The sequence below is a fragment of the Amblyraja radiata genome, chromosome 9 (assembly GCF_010909765.2).
Source record: "Amblyraja radiata isolate CabotCenter1 chromosome 9, sAmbRad1.1.pri, whole genome shotgun sequence".
Lineage (NCBI taxonomy): Eukaryota > Metazoa > Chordata > Chondrichthyes > Rajiformes > Rajidae > Amblyraja > Amblyraja radiata.
Window position 1 is genome coordinate 73,953,139 of NC_045964.1, and position 16,693 is coordinate 73,969,831.

The following is a 16,693-nucleotide window of genomic DNA, read 5'->3' on the forward strand; positions in this document are numbered from 1 at the left end:
ATTAGGAACAGTCAACATGGATTTGTGCCTGGAAGGTCATGTTTAACTAATCTTCTTGAATTTTTTGAAGATGTTACTCGGGAAATTGATGAGGGTAAAGCAGTGGATGTTGTGTATATGGACTTCAGTAAGGCCTTTGACAAGGTTCCTCATGGAAGGTTGGTTAAGAAGGTTCAATGGTTGGGTATTAATGGTGGAGTAGCAAGATGGATTCAACAGTGGCTGAATGGGAGATGCCAGAGAGTAATGGTGGATGGTTGTTTGTCAGGTTGGAGGCCAGTGACGAGTGGGGTGCCACAGGGATCTGTGTTGGGTCCACTGTTGTTTGTCATGTACATCAATGATCTGGACGATGGTGTGGTAAATTGGATTAGTAAGTATGCAGATGATACTAAGATAGGTGGGGTTGCGGGTAATGAAGAAGAGTTTCAAAGTCTACAGAGAGATTTATGCCAGTTGGAAGAGTGGGCTGAAAGATGGCAGATGGAGTTTAATGCTGATAAGTGTGAGGTGCTACATCTTGGCAGGACAAATCAAAATAGGACGTACATGGTAAATGGTAGGGAATTGAAGAATGTAGGTGAACAGAGGGATCTGGGAATAACTGTGCACAGTTCCATGAAAGTGGAATCTCATGTAGATAGGGTGGTAAAGAAAGCTTTTGGTGTGCTGGCCTTTATAAATCAGAGCATTGAGTATAGAAGTTGGGATGTAATGTTAAAATTGTACAAGGCATTGGTGAGGCCAATTCTGGAGTATGGTGTACAATTTTGGTCGCCTAATTATAGGAAGGATGTCAACAAAATAGAGAGAGTACAGAGGAGATTTACTAGAATGTTGCCTGGGTTTCAGCAACTAAGTTACAGAGAAAGGTTGAACAAGTTAGGGCTTTATTCTTTGGAGCGCAGAAGGTTAAGGGGGGACTTGATAGAGGTTTTTAAAATGATGAGAGGGATAGACAGAGTTGACGTGGAAAAGCTTTTCCCACTGAGAGTAGGGAAGATTCAAACAAGGGGACATGACTTGAGAATTAAGGGACTGAAGTTTAGGGGTAACATGAGGGGGAACTTCTTTACGCAGAGAGTGGTAGCTGTGTGGAATGAGCTTCCAGTGAAGGTGGTGGAGGCAGGTTCGTTTTTATCATTTAAAAATAAATTGGATAGTTATATGGATGGGAAAGGAATGGAGGGTTATGGTCTGAGCGCAGGTATATGGGACTAGGGGAGACTATGTGTTTGGCACGGACTAGAGGGGTCGAGATGGCCTGTTTCCGTGCTGTAATTGTTATATGGTGTTATATATTATATGGTAATTTTGTATAGTAATGTTTTACTTTGCTGACTACGAGCTAAAGTTAAATCATTTAGGGTCATCAATGCAGAAATCCTAGCAACCATGTATAGCCGATATTATTTATGTCTTGTGGCTAGTTACACTCAATTCATCAGAGAAATCTCGGAACCATAAGCTTAAATGCAAAAGTGTGCAATAATTCAAGAGCGACTTTTATAGCTCAGCTATTATATTTAAGGTGACCATACAGACTTTGGAAAAAGTGCTCTGCCTGGAAGATGATTATGTACAAAGCATCTATATGGCAGGCATATACTTTGTTTCGATAGAAAGAAATCAGGCATTTGAATTATCCAATCAAGTCAATACGCATCTCTGAAGCCCAGGTTTCAGAAATCAAACTGAATGTATTTATGACTTGGATTATTTAAATTATCTGAAGCAACAAAATGAGAAACAATCTATACATTCCTTCCATAACAATGATAATATCCCAGCCTCTCCTCATGGAGGCTACAAATCCAGTTTACAATAATTGCAAGTAAGTGCATAAATAATCCTCGGCAGCAGCAGAAATACAAATTTAAAATTATTAATCTTTGTGTTTTTAATATTTATAAGTGGAGTTGTTCACATTAGGGTAGATAATGAGTAAAAGCATTTCTCCACACAGTTAACAAGAACAATTAAAAAAAGGGACAAGTCAATGCATGACATTATTCCATCTTCTCTGCATCCTTGACAGTTTTAGCAAGTCCTGGTTGGGGAATAGAGCAAATCACATCATTTGAAAAGAACGATAATCTGTTTCTGTCTTTTGATAACAGCAAAGTGTGTTCCTGAAATCAAATTGTATTCCTGGCATATATGCCAAATTTAAGGTCATTAACCTGCACCTAAGCTTTAGGCTGGACACAATGGTTCATCAATAGCTCCAGAAACAAATCCGATTTCTACAGTCACTATTCCGAGCAATAATTAACTACATAGGTTTGTCATTCAACCTCTTTCAATCTTCTGCTCCAGTCAGGATTATCCAAAATCACTGCACTTTAGGATCAATCTGTATTGAATATCCCAGTTTTAAACAGGGCAATTATAATCCAGAATCTACTCTATTTCAGCAGATACATTGTGGTAGAGGTATGGATGATAAGGTTATTTGACTACCACCTTGGACAGAAACAATGATGGGATAGAGAGACTACAAGAGACAAACAGGCACTAATTCATGGTAGAAACAAGGAACTTGCTGATCCGTTGAGCTATTCCACACTTTGTGACTAATTAATGGTAGAAACAAGGGACTGTAGATGATGGTTTGCAAACGAAGAAGCTGACCAGCTGTTACTCCAGCACTGAGTAATTAATGGTATTCCCAGACAGGAATAAAGTAGTGATTTAAAGAAAAAACACGTAGACATTATCCCTCTACAATCTTTCACTTCAGCCAATTGGTTAAAATCACAACAATTCACAATATTTCTCTCAGCCATGCTGACAATGGTAAATATTTAGTAACTTGTCAGTTTCTTTGTTGAACTAAATTAAGGCGCATGTTGCAATCAAAAGCGCTTGAACAATTGGTTGGGAAGAAAGCCAAACTGTAAGAAAGACGACTGCGCCTCCTTTTCAAGAGCAGCCAGCTCTTGCACGGTCGGTGCCAAAGCATCAACATGACCCTTAAACGTGCTATCTCCCGTTGCTCTTTTCTGTCCATAAACTACTTTACCTTCAAACTCATCCACTGGAATTTTTAGGTCAGGCTCAACTTGAGAGATGATGACATTCAAGTGCTCTTCAACTTCAGTCAACAACTGCATTTAGTAAATATTCGAATTTAACTAAATCTCTTTGTGTTCTGTGCAGCCAGGCGGGGGGGGGGGGGGGGAGAGGGGGGGGGGGAGGGGGAGGGGGAGGGGGAGAGGGGGAGGGGGAGGGGGAGAGGGAGAGAGAGAGATGGTTTGCGACAGACAAAGCGCCAGGGAACGCTGGTCTGAGCTGAGTGTGACATCAAAGGGTTAAGAAAGTGCTGCTGGCACATGGTTCTGGCAGTGCCCATTGGACGGTTTCAATTAAAATCTAAATGCTGAGAAATACCAGAATACGTCAGATATACATTGTAACTGGTAAAAGGATAAACTCACCATATAAATAATTACAAATACCCTTGCAATTGGATATCGTCTCAGAAAAATTCCTAACCGGATGCTGTGAAAGACACGAGGCATTATTTCGAGTGCCATCAACATAAAATTAAAACAAAACATTAAATCATAGTATATAAAGGTCAAGATCATCAAATGTGCATGAGTTGTATGCAATTATATTGAGTAATGAAAAAGCCATTTCACTGGCAGATATTTACCTGAATCGGTCTATTGTATTTGCTGCTTTGCGGACTTTCCCATACATTCCTGCAGCAGAACTGTCCATCTCACCAAAAAGAACCGGGACGCTTCTCAGACGAGCACCTAATCCAAGTAAGAGAGTCAAGAGTGTATTATTGTCATATGTACCGAAAAGGAACAATGACATTCTTTCTTGCAGCAGCACAATAGATTTATAAACACAGTACTCAATAGATAGTATGATAGACATATGGGGGGGGGGGGGGGGGGGAATCAATAAATAAAAAACCCAACACAATGTAAAAATCACAACAAAGTCCAAAATCCCTAGGGCGACCCAGGCAGTTCACAGTTTGGAGATAGACACAAAATGCTGGAGTAACTCAGCAGGACAGGCAGCATCTCTGGATAGAAGGAAGGGGTGATGTTTCGGGACGAGACCCTTCCTCAGAGGGGTTTGAGGAAGGGTCTCAACCCGAAATATCACCCATTCCTATCTAGAGATGCTGCCTGTCCTGCTGAGTGACTCCAGCATTTTGTGTCTATCTTCGGATTAAACCAGCATCTGCAGTTCCTTCCTACACAGTTCAGTTTAGTTGGAGTTCATAGTGTTCGAAAGCCTCATGGTTTTTGAGATGAAGCTGTTCTTGAAACTGGATATTACACTTTTCAGACTCCTATACCTTCTTGCCTTTGGCAGAAACTACTCCTGAAAATACTTCATCAATTCAGACATCCCTATAATTAATTTTTATTGATTTTAGAAAAAACGCTACCCTGTATCGCTGTGATTTTTGGCCATCTTACTCACAGTTCTCCTCCGCTGAGCCAGCCCTGAGGATTTTCCCCACTGATGAAAAATAAAAGTTATGAGTGTTTAAAAAAAACATTGAGATCAGCTGATTGGTCCTCTCGCCTATCAATCACCGCGATGAAGGTAACGCCCCTTCCGTGTGTGGTGGGAGGGCAGGACTATAAAACCCCGGATGCCTGGACGTGGGTCAGTCACTCTGCCAGATCGCGGGGGTGAGGCCACGACTGTCATTCTAAGCTGTGAATCAACTGAACTGTGAGTCTGCAATGCACTTGCAATAAATGATTTGTTAGCTCTTAATGACAATGCAATGAGTTGTGCTCGCGTGCGAGCGCGTGAGTGCACGTGAGTGCGAGAGTGTGAGTGCGTGTGATTGAGCGAGTGCGTGTATATATATATATTGGAATTGGTGGAGAGGTGGAATATTGCGTTGGGGGACCAGCTCTTCCGTGTGAAGTCTCGTTTTTACTTAAATGCAAAAATAAGTTAAAATGTAGACAGATCTCAGTGGGCCAAGGAAAGATCATTGATTGGGTAATGCCACAGTGCAGCAGCATTAGTCCATAGAAAGCCATCCAAACTGCAGCCAACATGTCTCAATCATCTTTTTGATGAAATTTCTTCAACCAAAGATAGGCTTCAGAAGATTATTTCAAATTCAAAACATAAATTTGTTCAATATTTCTATCAAATGTATACTGAAACAAAACACAATTTCAGGGAATATGTTTAAGAAGGAACTGCAAATGCTGGAAAATCGAAGGTAGACAAAAGTGCTGGAGAAACACAGCGGGTGCGGCAGCATCTATGGAGCGAAGGAAATAGGCAACGACATCAGGGAGAAAAATACTGATTTTTATTTCAGTTGTGAAGCCTTGAATAATGTGCAGACGTTTGCAACTTTTTATTTTAACTGGTGATTGAACTACCAGATTTAACATGGAGACCTCAAACCAAAGCCAATTTTACAATGGAAATAATAATAAATGTTACCTTAAGATAACATGGGCCTATACTGAAGCCAGGAAGTTTTTGAAGTTGATGCTTCATTGAAACCTACCTTCATTATTTTCCAATGCAGGTACATTAATAGCGGTGCCATTAACATTGCTGCCCTGTCCACTTTTAAGTTGCTGCTCAAGGCGTTCCAGCTGGAAGACAAGCGAGTTCTTCTCAGTACTGAGGGCCTCCAACATCGTCTGTTTCTGGATCAAAGTTTCAGTCAGCTGGTGTAGTCTGTTCTCCAGTTCAGTGTGGCTGCTGCTCAGGGTCTTGTTTGTCAGCTGAAGGTAAAGAGATAATCTTCACTTTTAATGTTTAAAACACAGAATGAGAAAATTCAGAACATCACCGCCAATTCTTCAAAGACATCCAAAAGGAGCACATTTCCATTGTTCTCTTTATCACAATACTTTCTTTATACTTTAAATAGTTATATGTTTTTGCATTACATTACAATGCTTGACTACTTGCAGTGGTTAAAACAGAGTTGAAAATCCAGTGTTTTCAATGGAATTCAGAAGGTGTTTCTCTAGTTAATAATGTTTTCCTTAAATATTTTAAGAGATTATAAAATGCAGAAATGTTGTTTTCTATAGGACTGCTAAGACAATGCCAGAATGTTTTAGTAGAAGAATGTATCTTTTCCTCCCAAGCAAAAATTCTCAATTCAACTAAAACTACTCGGTTTTGAAAACTACTACCGTTATCAATATATATCAGCCATGATTACATTGAATGACAGTGCTGGCTCGAAGGGCCAAATGGCCTACTCCTGCACCTATTGTCTAAAACATGTTAAAATAGAAAATATGAAAGTGTAAATGTTGAAAATTACATTTCATGCAAAACAAACATCTGAAGCACTACCTGGTTCCTAAGTTTCTGGATTTCATCCTCTCGGTCCTTTACCCTCATCTGCAGTGTGTTCTTTGTCCGATGTAGGTCATCTTCTGTGTACTGAAACTCCTGAATTTAACAGCAAGAGATCAATGGCAGTAGCAGCTTACCAGAAACCGAGAGAAACTTCAATAGTTGAATGACTAATCTAATAGATCTCTGACTTCGAATGCAGTTGGCCGATGTACGCTTTCCAACGTTACAGCATTCTGTATGGTTTAGAGCAATTGCCATCGGAGACAGCTCCTTAACCAATTGTTGTGAACTTTGATATTGAAGAAACATTTTGACAGAACATAAGTCATATTCGTAAAAGGTAACGTTCTTTCATCTCCTAAAGTATGTGGCGTCCAAAATGCTCATCAGTCTTCAGTGATGCTTTATGAAGTTGGGTTATGAAGAAATAATTATGACTAAACAATTGAATGGATGTTTTAGTTTCTTGGGTTCTTTGAAAAACATGAAAAAAGTGGCATGTTCCCAATTCATTAACTTTAAAGCTTTGAAATTACAGTTCAATTTTAAAATACAATAAATGTAAAAATGCATTTAATTTATACGATTAATAAACTTATCCATTACTGAGGTTAAAAAGGGGCCTTGATCTAATTCTGTAAAATATTTCTAGATACCATGTCTATCATTATAGAAGTTGAAAACAATTTCCTCCAAATTGCTATTCAAAATTATAATTTCATTGTAATTACTTTCTGTTTTTGAATCACCTGTCGACCTGATCTCACATACTGTAGATTTATTAAAGGGAATCATGACATTTTATGCTTTCTTTCTGTTTTAAGGGTGATACACATGCCTGCTTCTGACGTTCCAGCTCAGCTTCCATTTCCTTTTTGGTTCCCATTAGTGAATTGATTTGTTCTTGTAACTCTTGAATTTGTTCCCTGGACGACTCTGCCTCACCCAATTGTTGTGCCTCTGTATCCTGAAATTGAATTCAAGAGAAGCTGAATCAGTTGGTGCTATTCTATTTTTAACAAATCATTACATGTCCTCCAAGTTGTACAATATTTCTTTAAATACATTGAAAGATATAAATTTTACTTCATATCACAGAAAAGCCTATGCTTCAAATTGAAATGGATCAGAATTACAAATTATAAAGTAAATGCCCTCATAAAAACAGCCATGAAAAACATTAATTGTACTTAAGTTACCCAGAACATGTATGTGCAATGACATATTGAGAGATATTTCTCAAGATTCAAGAGAGTTTATTGTCATGTGTCCCGGATAGGACAATGAAATTCTTGCTTTGCTTCAGCACAACAGAGAAAAGTAGGCATTAATAAATAAATACAGAACAGAACTGATCGGTGTTACCATATACCAATGAATACATACACACACACACATAAACAGATAAAGTGCAATGGGCTATTAATGATCAGAGTCTTGTTTGAGTTGAGTTTAATAGCCTGATGGGTTACCTGGATGTTGCAGATTTCAGGCTCCTGTACCTTCTATCCGGACGGAGGGCAGCGGGGAGATGAGTGTGGCCAGGATGGTGTGGGTCCTTGATGATGCTGGCAGCCTTTTTGAGAATTGTCAGTTACTTAATCCAGCATTAATAGCAACTGGTTCCAAGCTCCCTCTTCTCCCTGGCCGCTCCCTCGTCACCTCTCCCCCATCAGGTAAATGGTATAGAAGTATGAAAACACACACCACCAGATTCAGGGACAGTTTCATCCCAACTGTTATCAGGCATCTGAATCATCCTAACACAACCAGAGAGCAGTCCTGAACTACAATTTACCTCTTTGGTGACCCTTGGACTATCCTTGATCAGACTTTGCTGGCTTTACCTTGCACTATACGTTATTCCCTTATCACGTATCTATACACTCTAAATGAATCGATTGTAATAATGTATTGTCTTTTAGCACGCAACAAAAGCTTTGCACTGTTACTTGGTAAACATGACAATAAACTAAACTGAAGTCACTGACATCTATGAGGCAAGCTTTCTTTTTGCTGAGGATTTTGTAATCCTTGTGTTAAAATAATCCAAGTTCTTTAAAATAAAAGGTGACTCAGTTTGGAGTAGTTGGGAGCGGGGGAAATATTCAACATTAACAACTCAGGCATAATGTGCCAAAACATTTTCGGGTGTTTTTGAATTTTACTGATAGACTGTGGCACACAATCGCAGCCGAGTCATTCAGCATAGCAATAAATTAACTGGTATAACTTTATAAGCTATAATACTGGACTCCCCTTTAAAGGCCAACCCAAAATGTGAAACATGGATGAATGCAGAGCCAGAATTCCACATTTTGCTGTGGGAGTCACATCCCTCTTGCGATCTGATGAGTTTTCTTCAAGCAACAAGCAAAAAAAAAGCGCATAATTTTAGTAAGAATTTTATGACAGGGTGGAACTGACTACCTGCAGTTCTGTCCTCAGTGTTTGTATCTGACCCAGCAGCTTTTGGATCTCTTCCCGCTGCATGTCTCGCTCATGACGCAGTTCCTCCTGCTCCATGATGCTGATAGCATTGCTCTCAATACCTTCAAACCCTGAACCTTCCTTCAGGCTGTTAATCAGTTTCTCCTTGGACTGTGGAAAAATGTGCAAAGATTTCATAATAACTTTGAATTAAATTTTGGAATGCTGATTATGAAAAATAATTCATACATGTCTACTTTTAATCACTAGCAACGAAGTTGTTCAATTCATAATATTAAAGCACATATGCAATTTCACTTGGGAATAATAGGCAATCCACGTGTCACAGCAAGCTTACATACTAGAAAACAGGGGCATGTTGCGATTTTCCATCATGTGAAGCCATGTCATTTACGCGTGTCAAGTAATACGAGTTGACATTTTTTTTTTGTATTTTTATTTCGTTTTTCCATATAGATTCCATGAGAGTGGAATTTTTATTTTGTATCTCAAGCTTTTGGGTAGTGAGATGTAAACTCTGTAAAGGTGAATTTCCATTACCCAACCCAAACAGCTGTAACTTCAGGGTCTTCTGTGCAATATTTTAATTTCAATACATTGCCCATCTTTGGCAATACTTTGAATCATAACAATGAATCACTTTAAATTAGAATAGTTAAAGTGAATAAGGTACACAAAAATGCTGGAGAAACTCAGCGGGTGCAGCAGCATCTATGGAGCGAAGGAAATAGGCGACGTTTCGGGCCAAAACCCTTCTTCAGACTGATGGGGGGTGTGGGGGGGGGGGAGAAGGAAGGAAAAAAGGAGGAGGAGGAGCCCGAGGGCGGGGGGATGGGAGGAGACAGCTCGAGGGTTAAGGAAGGGGAGGAGACAGCAAGGGCTAGCAAAACTGGGAGAATTCAACGTTCATGCCATCCGGACGCAAACAACCCAGGCGGAATATGAGGTGCTGTTCCTCCAATTTCCGGTGTTGCTCACTCTGGTAATGGAGGAGACCCAGGACAGAGGTCGGATTGGGAATGGGAGGGGGAGTTGAAGTGCTGAGCCACCGGGAGTTCAGGTAGATTATTGCGGACTGAGCCGATGTGTTCGGCGAAACGATCGCCCAACCTCCGCTTAGTCTCACCGATGTAAATCAGCTGACATCTAGAGCAGCGGATGATTGGATCAAAAGAAACATATTGATTTTATGTTCAAGAATCAATCCCAAAATTAGTACCTCTTGCTAAGAAATTGGAAGAATTTCTAATGATAGAATATCAGGAAAAACAGGAAAATTGATACAAACTACCAAATTAATTTTCTCACAAGCAAATTTTGCCATCTAGTGACAATATTTCAGTACTGCAATGCAACAGTGCAAGATGTACAAATTTAAAAGAAAATATTATTTGACTTATCACATGTTCACCTTGACATCAAACTGAAAAATATGTAGAATCAACATTTCTTAGTGTAGAGAATCCCTTTATCCCTGTTTTTTTCAACAGGGCGTAATATAGTGTTTACTTACATACAGTGAAATTCTGATAATCCGGCATGCTCAGGAGTTTGGTAGTGCTTGAAGTATCAAAAGCTATTCTATTAGTATACCGTCACACTTCTAATTTGTTTGTTTAAAGATGATGCACAGAAACTAATGTTTTCCAGTGAACTGGTAATTTAGAGGGGTCGTGGGATCGAGGGCCTAGTGAGCGGTTAGGGAGTGTGCGAAATATCATTGCTGAGCCAGATTTGGACATCAGAATTTCCAAATAGTTGCACAGCTGATCGTCATAGTTTAACAAGATTTTATCTTTGTCAGTAGAGTGGTGACTCTTTGGGTGGTTTCCCAGAGAAGGATCTACTATCATCTCAAACGATCGCTCTACTGTTTTACATCACTTATCTATCTGTAAGTATGGTACCATTTCTAAATGTTCTCTGTATCTTGCACTTTGCTCCCATTATTGTACTTGAATTTGAATTGATTGTATTTATAGACTTTGTCTATGGAACTGATACAATGCTGAGAACTCTATTCTGCACTCTGTATTTTTCTCTTTGCTCTAACTCTGGTACTTGCTTGACGATTATATTTATGTATGGTATTATCTGATCTGTTTGGGTAGCATGCAAAATAAAGCTTTTCACTGTTCTTTGATACGTGACAATAAACCAAAACCCAACCTTATTCAAGGTTCACAAAATGCTTTATCCTCTTATCTCAAGGACCACTAGTTGTAGAGCATTCTATGGTGAACTATCTCCTTATTCCCAATGTTGCACTTTCAGTGACAATTACAAATTAATTTTGTAGCAATAGGGGGAGGGGGCGCTGTCCTGTGCACGGCTACCCAGCCAGCAGCTGTCTGTCTCTTCATCTTTTATTTTTTATTTTAGTTAGTTAAGTGTTTTGTTTGGAGGTCTAGACTTTTTTTATGTGGGGGGCGGGAAGGGGGAAACTACCTTTCAGGGTCCCTACCTGGTCGGAGAGGCAGCTTTTCTCCGGGCTGCAGCTTCGACCCGTCCTCACGGCCTACCAGCGGGCCTGGAGCGGCGTTTCCTGTCGGGGACCGCCCAGAACCTCGGCTTCGGCGGCGGCGCAGCGCTGGAGCGCTATCGCGGAGCGGGCGATGCCTTGCCCGGGTCGCCACGCTGAAGCTCCGGTGAGCTGAAGACCGCTGAGGAAAAACATCGCGGAGCTGCGGGACTGTGGAGCAACCAGCTGCGGGCGGCGGCGCTGAACTTTACAACGGGAGCCTGGGATCTCTAGATGAGATCGCCAGTTGTGGAGCTCCAACCGGCGCGGCCTTGTTGGCTTCGGAAGCGGCCGTTCCAGGGTTCCCAAGCCGCTGGGAGGACTCTCCAGACACCGGAGCAACATCACCCGGCGAGAACGGCCTGGAACATCGGGCAACTGTGGAGGCCTCAATGGGCCCGACTATGGGTGAACTGGGGTTGGGGACTGGACTTTGTGCCTTCCCTCATGGTGGGAGCCATTGTGGGGGGATGTTCTTTGTGTTTAAGACTCTTATTGGTGTTATGTCTGTATTCCTTTTTTTGTGTGCTGCAAAATGGCAAAAAGCATTTCACTTCACTACACCTAGGTGTATGTGAATGTGACTAATAAAATACCTTTGATACGTTATTATGGGGCATATTGCACAGGGTAAATGTCCTGCAATATACTTGCAGTATTGTCTTGGATCCCTGGTGGCACAAGAGATACTCCACATAGAAAATTACCATCTTACAGCATGTGCTAAAGACAAACAAATTGATAGGTTTGCAGTACTTCTCCATAACCTTGCCCTCACTTGAAGGATTCTGGAAGCCTTTTGCTTGTAATCCACTAGTTCTTGTTTAGCAGAATCCAAGCTGGTCTTTGCAAGTTTGAGCTGTTGCTGATGATCATCTGCCCTCCTCTTGTCTTCAATCGCCTTTCTCTCAGACGCTGTCAGTGCTTCCGCAAGGCTTTGCCGCTCTCCCTCTATTTTACCCAGTCTGGCTGCAAATTCATGCTGAACAAAAGAAACAAAAGAGGCATTTTAGGCCAATCTCATTTTATTTAAACGGACTATGTTCTTGATATACGGCATTTGCTAAACAATATCAGGGAAAAAATGTATTTAATAAAAGGATTTCTCCACATAAAGGCATAGCAACTGCTCACAAACATATATTGCACCAATGTCTTACTCATTATCCAGTGATGACTGTGTCTTGAACAGTACACTCTGAGGCTCTTTGCATCCAGAAGAGGAATAAAGTGAAGAGAAATAACATGTTAAAAAACGCATGAATTTTAAGTTAATGCTCTAATGTTTGTTTCAAGAATGAGGCGAGGCTGGGGGCAAGGGATGAATTCAACGATGAATTCATGATGAAAACGATGAATTGAGGATGAATTCAATGGTCCAGATTGAAAATATGAACATAGATGTCAGTAGAGTGTCAGTTTTTATGGACAGTGAACTAAATTCACTCCAAGGCAAAAATAATTCAAATTTTCCACGAGTCACTGAGTGACATTGGATAGAAATTCAATCTCAATCACATGTGTTAAACTATATTTCCACAACTGGATATTGTACTCTGCTGCATACCTTCAGTGGAATTGAATTTCAGAAACAGAGTACATTGCACAGCCAGTTATAACCATATAACAATTACAGCACGGAAACAGGCCATCAAGACCCTTCTAGTCCGTGCCGAACACGTATTCTCCCCTAGTCCCATATACCTGCGCTCAGACCATAACCCTCCATTCCTTTCCCGTCCATATAACTATCCAATTTATTTTTAAATGATAAAAACGAACCTGCCTCCACCACCTTCACTGGAAGCTCATTCCACACAGCCACCACTCTCTGAGTAAAGAAGTTCCCCCTCATGTTACCCCTAAACTTCTGTCCCTTAATTCTCAAGTCATGTCCCCTTGTTTGAATCTTCCCTACTCTCAGTGGGAAAAGCTTATCCACGTCAACTCTGTCTATCCCTCTCATCATTTTAAAGACCTCTATCAAGTCCCCCCTTAACCTTCTGCGCTCCAAAGAATAAAGCCCTAACTTGTTCAACCTATCTCTGTAACTTAGTTGCTGAAACCCAGGCAACATTCTAGTAAATCTCCTCTGTACTCTCTCTATTTTGTTGACATCCTTCCTATAATTAGGCGACCAAAATTGTACCCCATACTCCAGAATTGGCCTCACCAATGCCTTGTACAATTTTAACATTACATCCCAACTTCTATACTCAATGCTCTGATTTATAAAGGCCAGCACACCAAAAGCTTTCTTTACCACCCTATCTACATGAGATTCCACTTTCAGGGAACTGTGCACAGTTATTCCCAGATCCCTCTGTTCACCTACATTCTTCAATTCCCTACCATTTACCATGTACGTCCTATTTTGATTTGTCCTGCCAAGATGTAGCACCTCACACTTATCAGCATTAAACTCCATCTGCCATCTTTCAGTCCACTCTTCCAATATATATATCTTGATTTTACTGCGTACAATTAATTACAACTTTCTACCTTATTGCACTTTTCTCTAGGCACCGGCAAATTTTTATTAATCACTCTGAATGAATATATTTTTTTAAATTGGTATATAGCATATTCATTTTGCACTTGTCTCCCACAATAGGAAAATATGGTCCATGAATCAATCCATGTTAAGCCTTGGAAAAAAAGAGAAGCTGGCAAATGGACACTTTTGTAATCAACATTAAAACATAATTTATTTATTTATCATTTGGTTGGTCCTACAATATACTTGTAGGACCAAGTCCAACACCACTGGAAGCTTTATGTACTCTCAGTTCACCACTCAAATGAAGCCTAGGTTTACGCCATTGAGGCACCCGCAGAAACAATTTCAGACACAATTTTGTGTGATTTAGCATCTTTTTGTGATGATTGACTTGGTTTACTAATAGTAATGTGAAGACTAACCACATAGAAATCTTCACAGTTAGCTCTTAAATTTTGATTTCTAATGTTTCCTGCTTAAGTGCTTGGAAAGCAATCTGATACAGGAAAAAGTTTATCCAGACTTTTGTCATCTCAGCCATCAAGTATATTGCAAGACCAACCAAATGATAAATAAATAAATTATGCTTTAATGTTAATTACAAAACAGCCCAAAATAAATTCTCACTGTTAAAAATCTGTTGTTTAGCATTCAACTGCCATGTACTTGGGTACCTTTCATGAATGCTTTTGTCACATGTGAAATTCTTTGCTTGCATACCCAATGTATGCAAATAGATGCGACATAAAGGGCGCTTACAAAGTTACAAGTTTGTGTAGACCAACCTGCATTTGACTGTAATTTTCTTGTTCTCTTTTAAGTGTTGATTCAGCATCCATAAGTCTTTCTTGCATTGTCTGGTAGGCTTGGTTGTGCAAGTTGCTCCCTTCATTGTGATCTAGTAGTATCCTTTCAGAATAAAAGGAAAGATGATACAAAATACTTTTCGGGAATGTCCAGTAACAATGTATAAAAACAGAATGACTTAATGGATTCCTTAGAGTGCCACTTCCCTCAATGTTTTGGAATTGACAATTTGTTTCTGATATAATGTTGCCAATTCAAAACAATCAAATTATAGGCACAGATTGTTTTAATATATCAAAGATACATGTCAAACTAAAATATAAGTAAAACATCTTCACCCCTCAATGAATGGGTAATTAAATAGGAGCACAAATGTTCTACATTGGTGCCTAATGCGTAATGTCTCAGTACCAACAGCAACAATGAGAAATTAAAATCCTTATTTAATCCTTAAAAATAACAGTTGTGATATTCATACATTGAAGAGTCTAATTCTGCTATATCCAACTTGATGACACAATTTAGTCCCATAAATGGAAAATTTCTTCATTCGCTACCACCAAATATCTTCATTGTAGAAAACATGCAAAAAGACAAGAGATGAATAAAATGATGCCTAAATCTCTGCAACATGAGAGTATTTTCTAGCTGAGTGTGAAGGGGCCATGCATTCACTAGATCATTCCCAGCAACATAACAATTGGGATATTCAGAATCTAACTGGAAAAGTGTCCTTTGAAAGACTGAGCCCACCTCCAAAAGACAACAGGAGCAGAGGGACAGAACTATAAAAACTACAACATAAAATGTATTTTATAAAAATGTACATAATGAAACAGAAAAAAGGTGGAAAATCGTTTAAAATAGTGTTTTAATTATTCCTATTTTGATGTAAAATATGGTTCAGATCAATGATGAAGTAGTAAAAGTACTTCTGGTTACTCGGCAATAAAATAATTCAGTATTATGGACTCTCTTTCAAGATGCTGCAAGTGTAACGATGGTGGCTTCAATGTAATTTCAAAATGTCAGAATTATATTTCACAACATTTCGCTCAAGTTACAGAGCACTAAACAATGATATAGAATGCAGCATTCATTACTTCAGTTGACTCAACCACATATAAAGACTCAAAAGCAAACCAACCCCCCCCCCCCCCTGGTGGTGCAATACTTCCAGTTTTCTTGAACTACATCCATTGATTTCACTTTGAATTTTGTAAATCAGAATGAGTTTCTCCCTTTCTAAGCCAGACATGAAACAGAAAAAAAATCTGATGGAATAAATCAGAGCTAAAATCCTTTGAACCATCCAACGTTCCGTCCCGTTTAGAAGTGTTATTTCTCATTTGGAAATTAGTATCTAATGAAAAGCATGCATGCCAGGAGAGTCATTGAAACCTGTTTCTTTCATTCTGCAACATGTCTATTGCTTCAGTTCGAGCCTTCAGAAGTTGATCTGCCTCTTCCAGTCTCACTTTCAGCACAGCCAGCTGCGAATCCTTGGCGCTCAGCACCTCGTTCAGGTCGTCAACATGAGAACGCAGTTCCCTACTTATCCTGTCCGTCTTTGAGTTCTCGCCATTCCATTTCTCAATCTGTTTCCTGGATTTATTTAACTCTAAAAACGCAAGAATTCCAGAAAAAAAAGTCAGATCAAAGTACAGATGGGAGAGGATGTTTGTTCCACCCCAACACCACTAGCTCACATTACAAATAATTACAAAAAAATAATCCAGTGTTCTTGCTCTTATACCCGAGAGGACAATTTAAAAATATTATCATGGTTCACATGATCTTTATCCCTTAGTTGTTGTTAAATCGTTCTATATTTACAGTGGCTTGCAAAAGTATTCATACCCCTTGAACTTTTCCACATTTTGTCACGTTACAACCACAAACGTAAATGTATTTTATTGGGATTTTATGTGATAGACCAACACAAAGTGGTGCATAATTGTGAAGTGGAAGGAAAATGATACATGGTTTAAAAACATTTTTACAAATAAAAAACTGAAAAGTGTGGCGTGCAAAAGTATTCAGCCCCCTTTACTCTGATACCCCTAAATAAAATCCAGTGC

The 16,693-nt window shown here is 39.6% G+C and overlaps 1 protein-coding gene across 2 annotated transcripts in view; it reads right to left on the minus strand.

Annotated features, from left to right (window-relative positions):
* The window catches only part of golga5 (golgin A5), a 39,787-nt gene that overhangs the window by 1,797 nt on the left and 21,297 nt on the right, over positions 1 to 16,693 (minus strand). For both annotated transcript variants that reach the window (XM_033027750.1, XM_033027751.1), the window contains exons 4-12: positions 16,014 to 16,233; positions 14,591 to 14,714; positions 12,084 to 12,287; positions 8,764 to 8,934; positions 7,172 to 7,300; positions 6,328 to 6,426; positions 5,519 to 5,741; positions 3,662 to 3,767; positions 3,441 to 3,504 (exon numbers count right to left, since the gene is read on the minus strand). In XM_033027750.1, the coding sequence (XP_032883641.1) occupies positions 3,441 to 3,504; positions 3,662 to 3,767; positions 5,519 to 5,741; positions 6,328 to 6,426; positions 7,172 to 7,300; positions 8,764 to 8,934; positions 12,084 to 12,287; positions 14,591 to 14,714; positions 16,014 to 16,233 (1,340 nt within the window). The remainder of the gene's footprint in view (positions 1 to 3,440; positions 3,505 to 3,661; positions 3,768 to 5,518; positions 5,742 to 6,327; positions 6,427 to 7,171; positions 7,301 to 8,763; positions 8,935 to 12,083; positions 12,288 to 14,590; positions 14,715 to 16,013; positions 16,234 to 16,693) is intronic.